This window comes from Melanostigma gelatinosum (assembly GCF_949748355.1).
Source record: "Melanostigma gelatinosum genome assembly, chromosome: 22".
Classification (NCBI taxonomy): Eukaryota; Metazoa; Chordata; class Actinopteri; order Perciformes; family Zoarcidae; genus Melanostigma; species Melanostigma gelatinosum.
In genome coordinates this window covers 3,359,019-3,372,237 of record NC_136655.1, presented here as the reverse complement: position 1 = coordinate 3,372,237, position 13,219 = coordinate 3,359,019, and the positions used below count along the sequence as shown (strand labels likewise).

At 43.0% G+C, this 13,219-nt stretch overlaps 1 protein-coding gene across 1 annotated transcript; it reads left to right on the top strand.

The window, feature by feature from the left end:
- The first annotated feature begins 1,370 nt into the window (after positions 1–1,370).
- LOC306795697 (endosome/lysosome-associated apoptosis and autophagy regulator family member 2-like) lies at positions 1,371–12,452 on the top strand. The gene is made up of 22 exons (XM_079294286.1): positions 1,371–1,501; positions 4,390–4,510; positions 4,582–4,771; positions 4,848–4,995; positions 5,224–5,313; positions 5,402–5,507; positions 5,827–5,976; positions 6,208–6,296; positions 7,064–7,244; positions 7,519–7,647; positions 8,106–8,196; positions 8,402–8,504; positions 8,625–8,762; positions 8,891–9,163; positions 9,430–9,603; positions 9,809–9,998; positions 10,080–10,176; positions 10,252–10,353; positions 10,566–10,692; positions 11,260–11,438; positions 11,669–11,831; positions 12,175–12,452. The coding sequence occupies exons 1-22, from the start codon at positions 1,400–1,402 to the stop codon at positions 12,244–12,246; spliced, it is 3,015 nt and encodes a 1,004-aa protein (XP_079150412.1). The 5' UTR covers positions 1,371–1,399; the 3' UTR covers positions 12,247–12,452.
- The last annotated feature ends 767 nt before the right edge of the window (positions 12,453–13,219 follow it).

Sequence of the window (13,219 nt, the reverse complement as noted above, 5' to 3'; positions counted from 1 at the left end):
CTGTCAAATCTTAACTGTTTTGATTCTGCGCTGCATTTCACGTCACTTCCGCTTTTTACACTTCTTCGTGGGGATATTTTTTGGTAGAGCTGTTGTGTGCTGTTATGTGCTGCTGCCATCTGCTGGTGAATGGACGAATAGCTCCACATCGTAAAAAAACGTCATTAGACAACAAAATAAAAACACAGAGCATGGGACATCATCCTCTAAAAGAAAAATCCATCGTGTAAAAGAAAAATATAAATATAAAGAAATAAAATCAAACTCGCATAAAAAAATAAACGTTAGCATAACATATTTTCAAATTCAACAAACAGAAATTGAAGTTGTGACATGTAGATTTGGTTATTGCGTAATGTTTTACACCTTATATAAATACATATAATAAAAACATTGAATACACTCACTCATCTTGACTTTTTCCATTTCCTTAAATATTGAATATTGAACACTGAATGTGGATTTATACTTATTGCGATGCACAAATCATCATGAAACAACATGGTCTTGCAAAATGTTAGCGTTAATCTCAAGCTCGTTATAATAAGGTCAACAGCCAGCAGGCCTCTTGTCTACCTCCAGCTGTCAATCAAGATAACGTGCGTTGTCACATTCTGTCGTCACCGTCTGAAGGTTTATCTGAGAGAGAAGTGAAGAGACCAATAATCCACCAGGCTGAGACAGACGGCGGAGCCTTCAAAATAAAAGCATACAGCTTGATATTCTTTTTAAAATGATGCTCTAAGATTCGACAGCTTCACTAGTATCAATGGTTTAGATCTGTGATGAAACATAAAGGAGCTGTTAACCCGCAGATAGTTTTATTTTCCACTTTAGTGACGTCTAATAATGTAGTTTATGTGGAGAAATGCTGTAAACATTCTTAGCCTATGTACTAGAAATGTGTAAGTGTATGCAGACGCAGGTGAAAATGAGCGCGAAACATATTACAATACATCAAATGGTAACATTCATGTTTACTGTTAGACGGTCTCTTAGAAATTATATAAACAAGTTAAAAATGTTGTCACCTTTCTTCAACAATGATGAGGCTACAACTTGCAAAAGCCTGCAGAATAAAAAATAAAGTCAAAGATAATAAATTACAATAATAGGACATTACAAAACTAATAACAGTACTACATTAGCCTATTGTACTCCCACATCGTTTCGTTCTTCACATCTTTATTCCCACTCTTTATTCTAAGGATCACAGACACAGGCGTTTTAATTTGAAAGTCTGCACCAGAAGTACTATTTTGTTCACACTGTGTGTCTTGATGGTAGTGAGTGCGCATCAATGACAGGGACACCAACACACAAACACTCGCCGCTCGGCCTGTTTCATGTTTCTGGCTCCAGTCAGCGGACAGCCGGCTGTTTGTGATCTGAGCTGAGGATGCGGGAGCAGGCGTGGGCCTCCCGGTTCCCCCGCTGCCTGGTGCTCATCATCACCGCTCTCACATCGTGCGTGTCCTCCGACCTGCGGCCGTGCCGTGAGGTGAGCGCTTTAACCGTTATTACTGTTATCTCCTCATATTCTGATGCTACTTTAAAACACAAGTGTTTTTAGGAGGCCAAACCTTTCTTATGTTTAATCATTATTGTCATCTTTTAATTGCTATTGTTTGTCCCATTTTAATGCAGTCATCAAATCAGGAAAATGGCCATGAATGCAGAATTTAACAACCACATTACATCCAAAAGGCTTCCATCCTAATGCACAATTAAAATTAGCCTACAAGTCGTTTTCCATCTTTATATATTGACTCAATCGTAATTTGGATCTTTGCAAGAGCACACGGTCCTCTGCACGCAGCTGATCGGCTTAAACAATGCGGTTCATGTTGATAAACACTCCACACCGAGAGGACGCTTGTTCTGCTGGCTTTCCATCCCTCCTCAGTGCAGCCTCCTGCCGGCCAGCCCGGACCAGGATCACCCGCTGATGGGGAAAGAGAACCGGGGCTTTTGTTGTCCATCTTTTTCATTTAGCCCAGAGGCAAAATGAGGATGTTACAGGATGTGGATGTTAAAAAACACAATTTATGTAAAAAACTCATTTACATTTTTTAAAGAAACATCCACATCTTTACACTGTTTATGTTAAAAACTAATTTGTAGCTTAACATTTTTTAAATAAATTCGTCCACATGTTTACACAATTTATGTAAAAAGTAATTTATATCTTACATGTAACATGTTGTTAGCTTAGCTTAGCATAAAGCTCCCAGCTACCCGAACATGAAGTTTTCAACCTAAACTTTGTATGAATGTCACAAACAGCATTTTATGTGTTAGTTATTGAGCTTTAGGTGGATTTTGTTGATTTAGTTGGTTGTATTGGTTATTAATCTTCATATGCAAAATAACTAAATTCATCAAATAAATGTACAAGCTGCTAACACACCGTACAGATTCATACAGATATGTAAAGACAAATTAAAATGTACAATAGACCCGTAGTGTAAACAATAAACAAGTGTAAAGAGACTCTATTCAGTTGAATTCGGTCTCCTAGTGAGTTTGTACAGTGATGGTCTAATTTCCAGGTATTTCTTTGTTTTATAGATGTTTTTTTAATAGAGATGCTTTTGTCATCAAACATTCAATACAAAAATATCAGCAGACCAAAAAGATTAGATCTACAAATCCCAAAACCTCCAGTCCTACAATCTCCTGACTCAGAGGATGGCGCCTGTCATGGCGTCGAATTGTATCCCTCCGCTCTCGCTTCTTCTCATCAGTCTCTTTTTGAGAGGTGATTAGTCATTCGCAAGAGCTCAGGCTTATCTGTGCGTCTGCAAACCATCTCTGATGAATTCCCCCCGTTCCCACACAGCGTCGGTTCATTCCTGTGATTGCTCCAGTGTCATTAGCTGATACAGATGTCAGTGATCTGCTGCAGCCGGCATGCCCTGCTCCGCACAATCGGAGGATTCGTCTGCCTGGTTGAAAAGCAGGTTTCGGGGGGAGGAGGAGGTGGAGAACTGCCAGAGCGAGGCTTTGGACACGGGGGAAGTCGTATTAAAGGCGCAAAGCAAACCCTTCTTACGGGTTTTACGGCCTTAATTCTGCAAGAATTGCATAATTTAGAAACCTGATTTAAAGTCAGAAAAGTGCATGACATTGAATATCAATATTAAAGCTGTCCTGTGTTATACAGCCACAAAATAGTCCACATCTAAATACCACTATGGCTGTAAATATGATATCAAATAACAATAATAATTTCAGACCTGGTTTCAGTCTTTACGCTAAACTAAGCTAAGCTAACCAGCTGCTGGCTTTTTCCTCAAAATCATAATAAAATATGTGTGACAGGTGCGCCTGAGGGGTGCTGTACCTGAACTAAACTCCTGCACACTTTCTTTTTTACTCCTGTTTTTCATATTTATTTAATACAATGTTTTGATCTAGATTAAGATTGTTTCGACCAAAATATTGTATGAAATCATCAAATAAAGGAGGAATAAGTGAAACAGTGTGCAGGAGTTTTATTCTTTATTTTATTCTGAAATACTTTTCGAAAGGGAAGTGATTCAATAAGTTAAAAGACAATAAATTAGCCGAGATAATATGATATAGAATATAAAATAAATGTTCAAAGGTAATTTGAGGAAAGCATGTTTATAACCTGTAATGTATTAAGTTTACTAGATTTAAGAACAATAAAAACACACTCTGTTCTCATCTTTAGCTCTGGTTTATGTGGAGATTTAAAGCACCTCATTGAGCTGCTTTGGACAAAATGTTCCTCGAAGCGGATGTTCAATCAGTTTGAATAATGAGCATAATGTCACAACCAGCAGTCCTTGGAAAGAAGCGACTCTACAGATAACTGCTGTCCTGCTCCTAATGGACCATTAGTGTTCGAGCGGCTCGGTTTCCCTGGCGATCGGGGTCAGCCACCACTTTTACCCTTGAAACCAGCTTTTGTTTACGTATGAAATCAGCTTCATGCCTGCGTGACTGAATTCACTGCGCAGATTGAAGATGCTTTGAACTAACGCTAACATCTGCATGCTAGGATTCTCACAATGACAATGCCAACATACCGACGTTCAGCAAGTAGCCTTTTATAGGATGCGTAGAAACTTTGTCTTGACCGGTGTCACGTTTCTACCAAAATATCGTTTGTAAAAATAGAAGACATGAATATGTGCACCAAATGTAATTGTAATCCGTCCAACAGTTGTTAAGAGGTTTTACTCAAAATCACAAATGAGAACCTCACTGTGGTGCAAGAGGGAAATCAGAAGACTTCTATCTTCAGGGGACAATGAATGTCTGTGCAAAATGTAATGCGAACCTATTGAATTGCTGCTGAGATATTTCAGTGTGGAAGTGATCCAGTGGATGGCGTATTGATCCTTGTGTGTTCTGCAGACCGACTACTACTACCAGTACACAGAGTGTGACAGCACAGGCTCACGATGGAGGGTCGCCATCCCTCTCAGTCCAAGCTCCTGCTCAGACCTTCCACCTCCAACCAGAGGAACAGACTGCTGTAAGTACTGTGTGTGTGTGTGTGTGTATTCACATGTCAATATCATCCTCTTTCCTCTCACCGTCTCACAGCTTTCTCCTGTCCGGCCGGGAAGTTTCTCGAGATGAGCACGCAGCAGTGCACGCCGTGCGTGGCCGGCTCTTATTCGCTGGGCAGCGGCCTCCGTTTTGACCAATGGGACGCCGTCCCTGCAGGCTTCACCAGCCTGGCCAGCTTCTTGGACCCCGGGCCAAACGGAGAGGACCTTCAGACGTGCAACAGGTGACGCAGACTCCCACAAGCACGACCGTTCCCACTTGAGTGTACAGCCGTTGAGTGTTTGTTATCCGTGATGCAGCTCATCGTGGACACCACAGGGAGTGTATCTGGAGTCGAACCGCGACGAGTGTACAGTGGCGTTGGTTTACGCCGTCCATCTGGAGAAAAAGGGCTCCGTCGCCTTCACCTACCAGTACCCCGACAACAACATCTTCTTTGAGTTCTATGTAAGCACCTCTAACTGATTCCTACAGTATCATATATATTCTGATGTTCATTTGCCAACATATCGAGGTAATGGCTTCCTAAGTAGTGTTTTCACACTATTCTTAGATAGAGGACATTTTTAAATGATAGTGTCTTTAAGTTTTCATGCGTTCAAAGAGTTAAAGACGCTATTAGCCCAAATAGCTCAGCTGATTTGGCTAAAAGCAAACATGTCAACATGTGTTCAGGTCCAGAACGAGCAGTGTCAGGAAATGGCTCAGACCGATGACCAGAAGTGGATTAAAGTCACTAACAATGGAGAATGGGACACGCACACAGTGAGTATCTGACTCATGCATAGCAGGGAAAGTATTACGATGTGTGTGTGCCTTACCCTGTGCATGTTTTCTTTGTTTCTGTTTTTAGGTGAATCTGAAGTCCGGCACGAACATCCTTTATTGGAGAACCACCGGCATCTTGGTGGGAGGGAAGATGGTCAAACCTGTGCTGCTCAAGAACATCCAAATAGAAGGTAGAGCAAAAACTCAAACACACAGTAAGGCATTCAAGGACTTAACAATACGATCAATCAGATACAATCAGATATCAATTGCTCCCTGGAATTATTGCACACTAAACGAGACAAAACTGCTTTCAATTCAAAAGGTAAAAAAAGGACTATGTGTGTGCGTGTGTGTGTGTGTGTGTGTGTGTGTGTGTGTGTGTGTGTGTGTGTGTGTGTGTGTGTGTGTGTGTGTGTGTGTGTGTGTGTGTGTGTGTGTGTGTGTGTGTGTGTGTGTGTGTGTGCGTGCGTGCGTGCGCTGCTACTTTATGTCCACACACGCGTCCAGGTGTCGCCTACACATCGGAGTGTTTCCTGTGTCCGGCCGGCTGGTTCAGCTCGGCGCCCGGCTCCTCGTCCTGTCAGCCGTGTCCCAGCAACACTTTCTCCACAAAGGGGGCGTCGTCCTGTACGAGCTGCCCTGAACACTACTACTCACGTGTGTACACGTATTCCTCGTCCCTCTTACAGCAACTTACATGCAACTTGATAAGAGCCAGAGCTGGTGTGATACAGGATTTCTGAGGAGAATAACATGCTACTCATTGTAAATAACAACCAAGTAAAAACTAAAATATTTAAAATTGAAAAAGAATAATATGATGGATATACTAACCGACACACTGGTTGTTTTCTCTGTGAACTGGAGCATCATTGTCTCCTCTCTCAGGTGAGGGATGGGCAGACTGTAAAGTGAGGCCGCCGTGCTCAGAGAAGGATTATTTCCAGATCCACACGGCCTGCGACAGCGAAGGGAAGGTCAGCAGCATCCACACGTTTTACATTTCACACACACGCATACACACGCACACACACACACACACGCACAGCCTCACCTTTTTAATACACAAGGAGACACGCTTACAAACAAAACACCAGAGAGTTTTAAGGTAGTATCTGATAAACTCTCGACGGTAAATTGACAATTTGGTTGTTTTTACTTTCAATTTCTAGATTAACGTACCGAAACGAAGCAAAATATTCCAGTTTAAGCTCATTTAAAAATATGAACATTTACAATAAAGAGTACGTTAAAACAAGTATGTTGTTAAATCGTTGGTCTAATGTTTTCATTGAACACAAAGGACCTTATAATAAAACATGCTGTTTGCATTTATCCTTCTCACAAATTGCCCTAAAGCCCTTCTTATTCATACAGGAGGATAATGCTGCTTGTTTTTACTGCATCACATTTAAATTGCTTACAAACAGTGAAAGGATTTTGTCAGCTGTCTCGGGGCATTTCATCAGAAACAAGAGTCTCACAATGTGATGAGAAAGGAAATGATGAACAGCTCAGTGTACGTTTTTCATGTCATCTGATCCAAAGTCAACCTCCTTGGCACTCGTCCACAACCTTGGCCTGTTTTGATTCACATCTCTGAAAGCGCTGAGTCGGAGTGATGATTGTTCAAGAACAGAAAAGAACCGCATCCCTCCAGCATTGTTGTTATGGATCTCAGTCTGTGACACTCCAGAGACACGCCATGTAAATCCTCTGACCTCCGCGGCTTTGTCGGTTACAGACGCAGGTGTTGTATCGTTGGGTGGAGTCGAAGATCTGTGTGGAAAACATCACGGGGGCCGTGGAGCTGCCTACGACGGTACAGAGAGAGCCCTGCCCTCCCTGCAACCCCGGCTACTACAACAGCAACAGCAACGACTGTTTGCCCTGCCCACCTGGAACCTACTCGGATGGCACCTACGGTAAACCCGCTCACACCTGGCATGTACTGCCACAGAGCCACTGGAGCTGCATTCATATAATCAGAGCTCTTTAATCGGTGTTTATCTAAGGAAAACCAACAAAACATCCAAACGGAGGCGACGCAGCTGCATTATCCACTCCTGAAAGGATGGTTCTTGTGCAAACATAATGTTTTATCAAGCAGGAAAATACTATTGTTGTATCTTAATAAAGCTTTGGGGTGTGTGTGTGTGTGTGTGTGCGTGTGTGTGTGTGTGTGCGTACGTGCAACAGTGTGCACTGAGTGTCCTGCAGGTACAGAGCCAGTGTTGGGTTACGAGTATAAATGGTGGAACGTGCTACCCTCCAACATAAAGACTTCCTGTTTCAATGTGGGCAACTCCAAATGTGACGACATGAACGGTGAGCACTGTGACGCCCGAGCTGTTACCGAGGCACCAACTAACTATAACTACCTACTTACTAACAACCGAATATCTGTCCCTTTAGTTTAGCTGCTCTTGAGCTTTCAATCACATCACATGAGCTTCATCAGCAATTCATGTCAAGGAAATGTGGATGTTCAGATTTCCGTTTTTTCCGAGCAATTTAAGGAGCAATAAAACTTTCTTTTGTACTGATGAAGATCATGTGATAAGATCAAAAGCTCCAGACTTGAATTTTCTTTGTGGTGATATTATTTTCTAAACCTACATAATCTATGATTTATGTCCACCTGAGATCACACACTCGCATTTGTTTTCTCGTACATGCAAGCCAATGTTGGTTTATGCAATAAAATAGCATCGTATACGTGCACAGATCTGTCATCCAGAATCAGTGAGGTGTAATGTGTGTGCGTCCTGTCGGTGGTTCATCAGGGTGGGCGGTTGCAGGGGACCACATTCGCAGCGGAGCGGGCAGTTCAGATAACGACTACCTCATCCTCAGCCTGCATGTGTCTGGCTTCAAGTAAGTATGTGTGCTTTCTTTCTCCGGAGATCTGGTTGTTTTTGTGTCCGATTTTGATCTTTTTATCCAAATTCGGACCAGAAAGAGAAAATCAACAGAGCTGTTGTTTTAGGAAGTAATTGCCGTATAAAATCCACTGAACAATACCACATTTCTGTGTCTTTGTCATCTAAGTCTCTGCCTTTGTTTGTGTTTTTGGTGACAGGGTCCCAGCCTCACTTTCGGGGATGACGGGCAGTGAGTTTGGCTGGATAACCTTTGTGTTCGAGACCATCTGCTCTGGAGACTGTGAGCTCTACTTCATGATGGTGTGTGCTTTGATTGTGTGTTCGGAGCAGAACGGTAGTCATTTGGTGACTGATTTCACCAGTCACTGTTTAGTTTCTCCAGTTTATTGCACTGTTCTGCATATTTGTTGCCCCCTGCAGGATGTGAACAGGAAGAGCACCACAGTGGTGGAGTCCTGGGAAGGCAACAAGGGCAAACAGTCGTACTCGCACAGCATGTCCAGGAACTCATCTGTAACATTCACATGGGCCTTCCAGAGGACGAACCATGCTCTGGACGTAAGCAAGCTCCCACACATAAAGCACCTTCTTCCCTTCAATGTAATATCTGTGGGTTTCATTCTCTGCTTTGAAAGATCATTTTATTTACGAAGGTGTAAATATATTACGTGACGTGTTGTTTACAGGTGCGTCGTTATGTCAGTGACATGGTGAAGCTGTACTCCATCAGCGTGACGAACGTCCTGGATGGGGTCGCGTCAGCGTGTCGGGCCTGCGCTCTGGTACCCCAGAACTCCCAGCGGGCCGGCTCCTCCTGCGTCCCCTGCCCTGCCGGCTTTTATATCGACACAAGCACCAACCGGTGCCAGGAGTGTCCGCCCAACACGCACCTGGCAGGGCGCCACACATACGGCCGGGATGCATGTGTCGCCTGTGGGGCTGGAAGTATTAGCAACAAGGTAGCGTCCTCTGGGTTTTTTCTTACTAGTGCTGAGTTTTGGTGCTGATATTAAAATGTTGTCAACGCACAAGCAGCTGCAAATGCACTTTGACTCAAGAAAAGATACAAAAAACGACCGAAATTTAACAAGCTTTTGTCAAATAGGGGTCTAGAAAGACAAACAACGTGTTAACTGCTAAAACCTTCCTGTAAATTACAGCAAATACACGTGTTGCGTTTTCTGACTGGTGGTTGAGAGTTCATGTGTTTTGTCTTTTCTTTCAGGAACACTCTCGTTGTTACAGCGACTGCTCCTTCTCCCACACAGAGAACAACCGTACACTGACCTTTGACCTCAGCCCCCTGAGCGACGTGGCCTCGCTGACCATCGGGCCGAGTTTCACCTCTAAAGGCACAAAGTACCTTCACCTGTTCAACATTAGCCTGTGTGGCCACGAGGTAATTCACACAGATCATTCTTCACACGAGATCCTTTCGATCTTACCCTGTTTTTGAATGATGACCTTTTGTTTGTGTGTAGAGTTGGTGATCTTATAGGAGGCTCATTCTGTTGTTGCCCACGGTTAGCTGTCTTATATGAAAGCTAGACGCCAGATGTATTTTGATGATTTGATCATTTTTCATGCTGTCCTGTCTGCTGCAGGGGAAGAGAGCCGCTGCCTGCACAGATAACGTCACCGACGTGTCCAGCAAGGACGACCAGAGCGACTCGGCTCAGCTGGTCAACTCAGTGGACAGCTTCATCTGTCAATCAACCATCATCCCGGCGGATGGGCGGGGTTTCAGGATGGCCATTTCCTCCCAGTCCATCAGCCTCGCAGACGCGTTCATCGGTACGACGCTTGTTAAATGACAGCATGTGATCATCAGCTCGTGATGTTGCCTTTCATACCCTCATCCGTGTTTCTCTCCAGGAGCAACAGTTGACTCAGTCCTGGATGATGTGGACGCTAAACCAGATCTTTTTCCAGAAAAATCAAAGGATGTTCCAGACATCAACTTCTTCTACAGGTACAATAAATAAACAGAAGGCGGAGTGAGCGAGTGTTGTTGTTATTTCTTAACTGTGTCGCTATTTCCTTTCAGGTCAACGCCGGCGACGGCTTCATGTGATCAGGGTCGCAGTTCAGTCATTACTGTTCGCTGTAACCCCGAGAAGTCTGAACGAGGAGAGCTCTCTGTGCCCAGGTAGGTTATAATGTACTCCATGTGTGAGATGATGTTTCAATGAGCGTGAACACGATACAACCAACTGTATCATATTAATCAAATACACATATTTCGCAATGCAGGCTTTGGAAATACTAAAAGACGTGAAAATGTTCAATGTTAAAATGTATAATATGACGATAAGAAATTAGATCCTGTGAGAAAATGAAAGGAAACTTCTGTTTGCGCAGCTCCTGTCCTGCGGGAACGTGTGACGGATGTACGTTTCACTTCTTGTGGGAGAGCGCCAGCGGCTGTCCGCGCTGCGCCGAGGACGACTACCACCGGATAGAGGGAGCGTGCAAGGGAGGCGTCCAGGTAACGCGCCTGATGTTCCCTGCATTCATTCTGTAACATCACCCTGTAACCGAATCCAACCAGGGAGTGTGTCACAAACTCAGTTTGCAGGTATGAATTGGTGAAATACGAACGCGAAAGGATTCCACATGTGAATGATTCAGTTTGGCTGGATATTGCTGCGTCATTCAGTTTAAACTATTAGAATTCCCTCAGATGAAAAACAACAAAAACCCTCTTTGTGCTTTATGAAAGCACTCTAAAAGGTTTCATGTAATAGTACAAATAAAAACGTTATGATTGAAATAAACCACATAAAAATGCCATTTATTACAACTAAATTGTGTTTTTAGTTGAGAAAAAATGACTAAATTAGCAATTAACCCTGATGAAACGTGGTGGTGAAATAAAGAAGATTCCTGTGGTTGGTTTGTTCGTGTTTTGCGTTTAAAATTGATCTTAAGACGAAAACTAAATCGATTTTTGTTCCTTCACATTGTCAGATCTTCCTTCTCGTGCTACTAACCTCATGAATAAAACAAAATTCCGCTAATTTTTAGTGATGAATCCACCCTCCACTTTCTCCAGGAAACTCTGTACACGTGGAACGAGCCAAAGCTGTGCACCAAAGGCGCCTCGCTGCCTCCCAGGACCTCCTCTCCGTGTGAGGCCGTCGCTCTGTTGCTGAAGGTCGGTGTCGGTGGCGGAGCCTTCGTCGCCGTGCTCCTCATCTCTCTCACCTGCTATTTCTGGAAGAAAAACAAGAGGTTAGAGGCAACTGCCAATCTCAGTCAAGGCCAACACGCTCATTGAGATCACTTTGAATTGTTATTTAAAAGGCAGAGCTGTCACCGACGGTAAAGACAACTGTTGTCATGGATATCAGCTGTTCCGTTGTTTAAATAGTTTCAGTATCTGCCTTTAAACACCTGCACACTGCATGTTGTCTAATAACGTGTTGTCCCTCGATGACGGCGTCCCTGTGGTCTGTGTTCAGACTGGAGTACAAGTACTCTCGTCTGGTGATGTCTGCCAACAAGGAGTGTGAGCTTCCAGCTGCAGACAGCTGTGCTCTGGCTGAAGGGGAGGAACCCGACGACGACGTGGTCTACACCAAGAAGCCCTCCCTGCTGGGGAAACTCCGGGCCATCGCTAACAAGGTGTGACTCGGACGATTAGAAACGTTGTTTAGGCAGGTTGACCGAGCATGCACTGCCTGATTCTTTCAAGTCATGGCTTACTTTACTTCACATATTTTCACTTTCTCTCAAATTGAATTTCTACACCAGAGGATCACCAAAGTCTTTGAAATGTATTCCTGAGGGGGAACCAGCATTTATGTCAATCCTTCTGATGGTTGTTGAGACATTTCACTTCAAACATCGCAATTGTGGAACTCGTGGTGGCGCTAGAGATCCCCAAAGTCATTAGGATTCATCCTCTTGGAACCATGAATGTCTGTCTGAAATTATATTGAACGTCTTTGATATCTGTGTCTTTCAGCACGACGGTGGAGCGAGCTGCGAGTCCGTGCAGCTGAACTCCTCCCAGTGCGATCGATGGGTCCTGGGATAAACGGATTGCCAACCGAGAGGGAGGACCGAGCAGAATAATGGAGGAACAGTCAGTCAGTGACGATGTCAATCACTGCCCTCCTCCTGATGTGTCCTTCGCCCCGCCCCCTCCCCTTTATTGTGTGTGTGTGTGTGTGTGTGGGGGGGCAATACAGACCTTACTGGAAGATATTTTATGCTGGCAAAAAACTGGACAGTTTTACTCCTAGAATACACAGGAAACACACTCCTGCTTTAATGCCATGGAGGCTCGAGGGCGGCAACTGGAAGAGAGACTTGCTTTTGATGTTTTTTGTATGTTTTGTATTTTTATTTGAGATATTTTCTGTTCAGAGTTACGTATTTATATTAATGTTATAATGATGAACCTTTATTAAAAATAAAGTCCTCTTTGACTTTGGGATTTGTGTGTGGCTGATGTGCAGTACAAGTCGTGTGTGACATCGTTTGTTGTTTTTTATGAAAATATTTCATGGTTCCAGCTTTCTCAAATGTGAGGATTCACTTTTTATTTTTATAATTTAGATTTATTTTTAATAATTTTGAGGTTTGGACTGTTGGTTGGACAAAACAAATATTGTGAAAGTGTCAATTTGGGCTCGGAGTGACTTTGGCGGCATTTCTCACATTTTTCTGTTTTTATCAATCGAATAATGGAGAAACATAATCAGCGATTGATTCATAGAAATATTGAATAGCTTCAGTCCTATCTGTAAGTACTTCACTTTTAACACTTTGAGTACCTTTTCCTAGTTATACGTACATACTTTGCAGGACTTTTACTGGTAATGAAGTATTTCTATAGTAAAGTAGCTCAAGCTGCCAGATAAATGTAGTAAAGTATAAAGCAATATGAAAATATATGATCAAGTACAAGTACCTTAAACTAGTACATAGTCATTGGACTATATTGTATGCAAAATTATTATCTGTAATAATTGATAAATCTGTATGATTCAGCAAGAATTCCACAA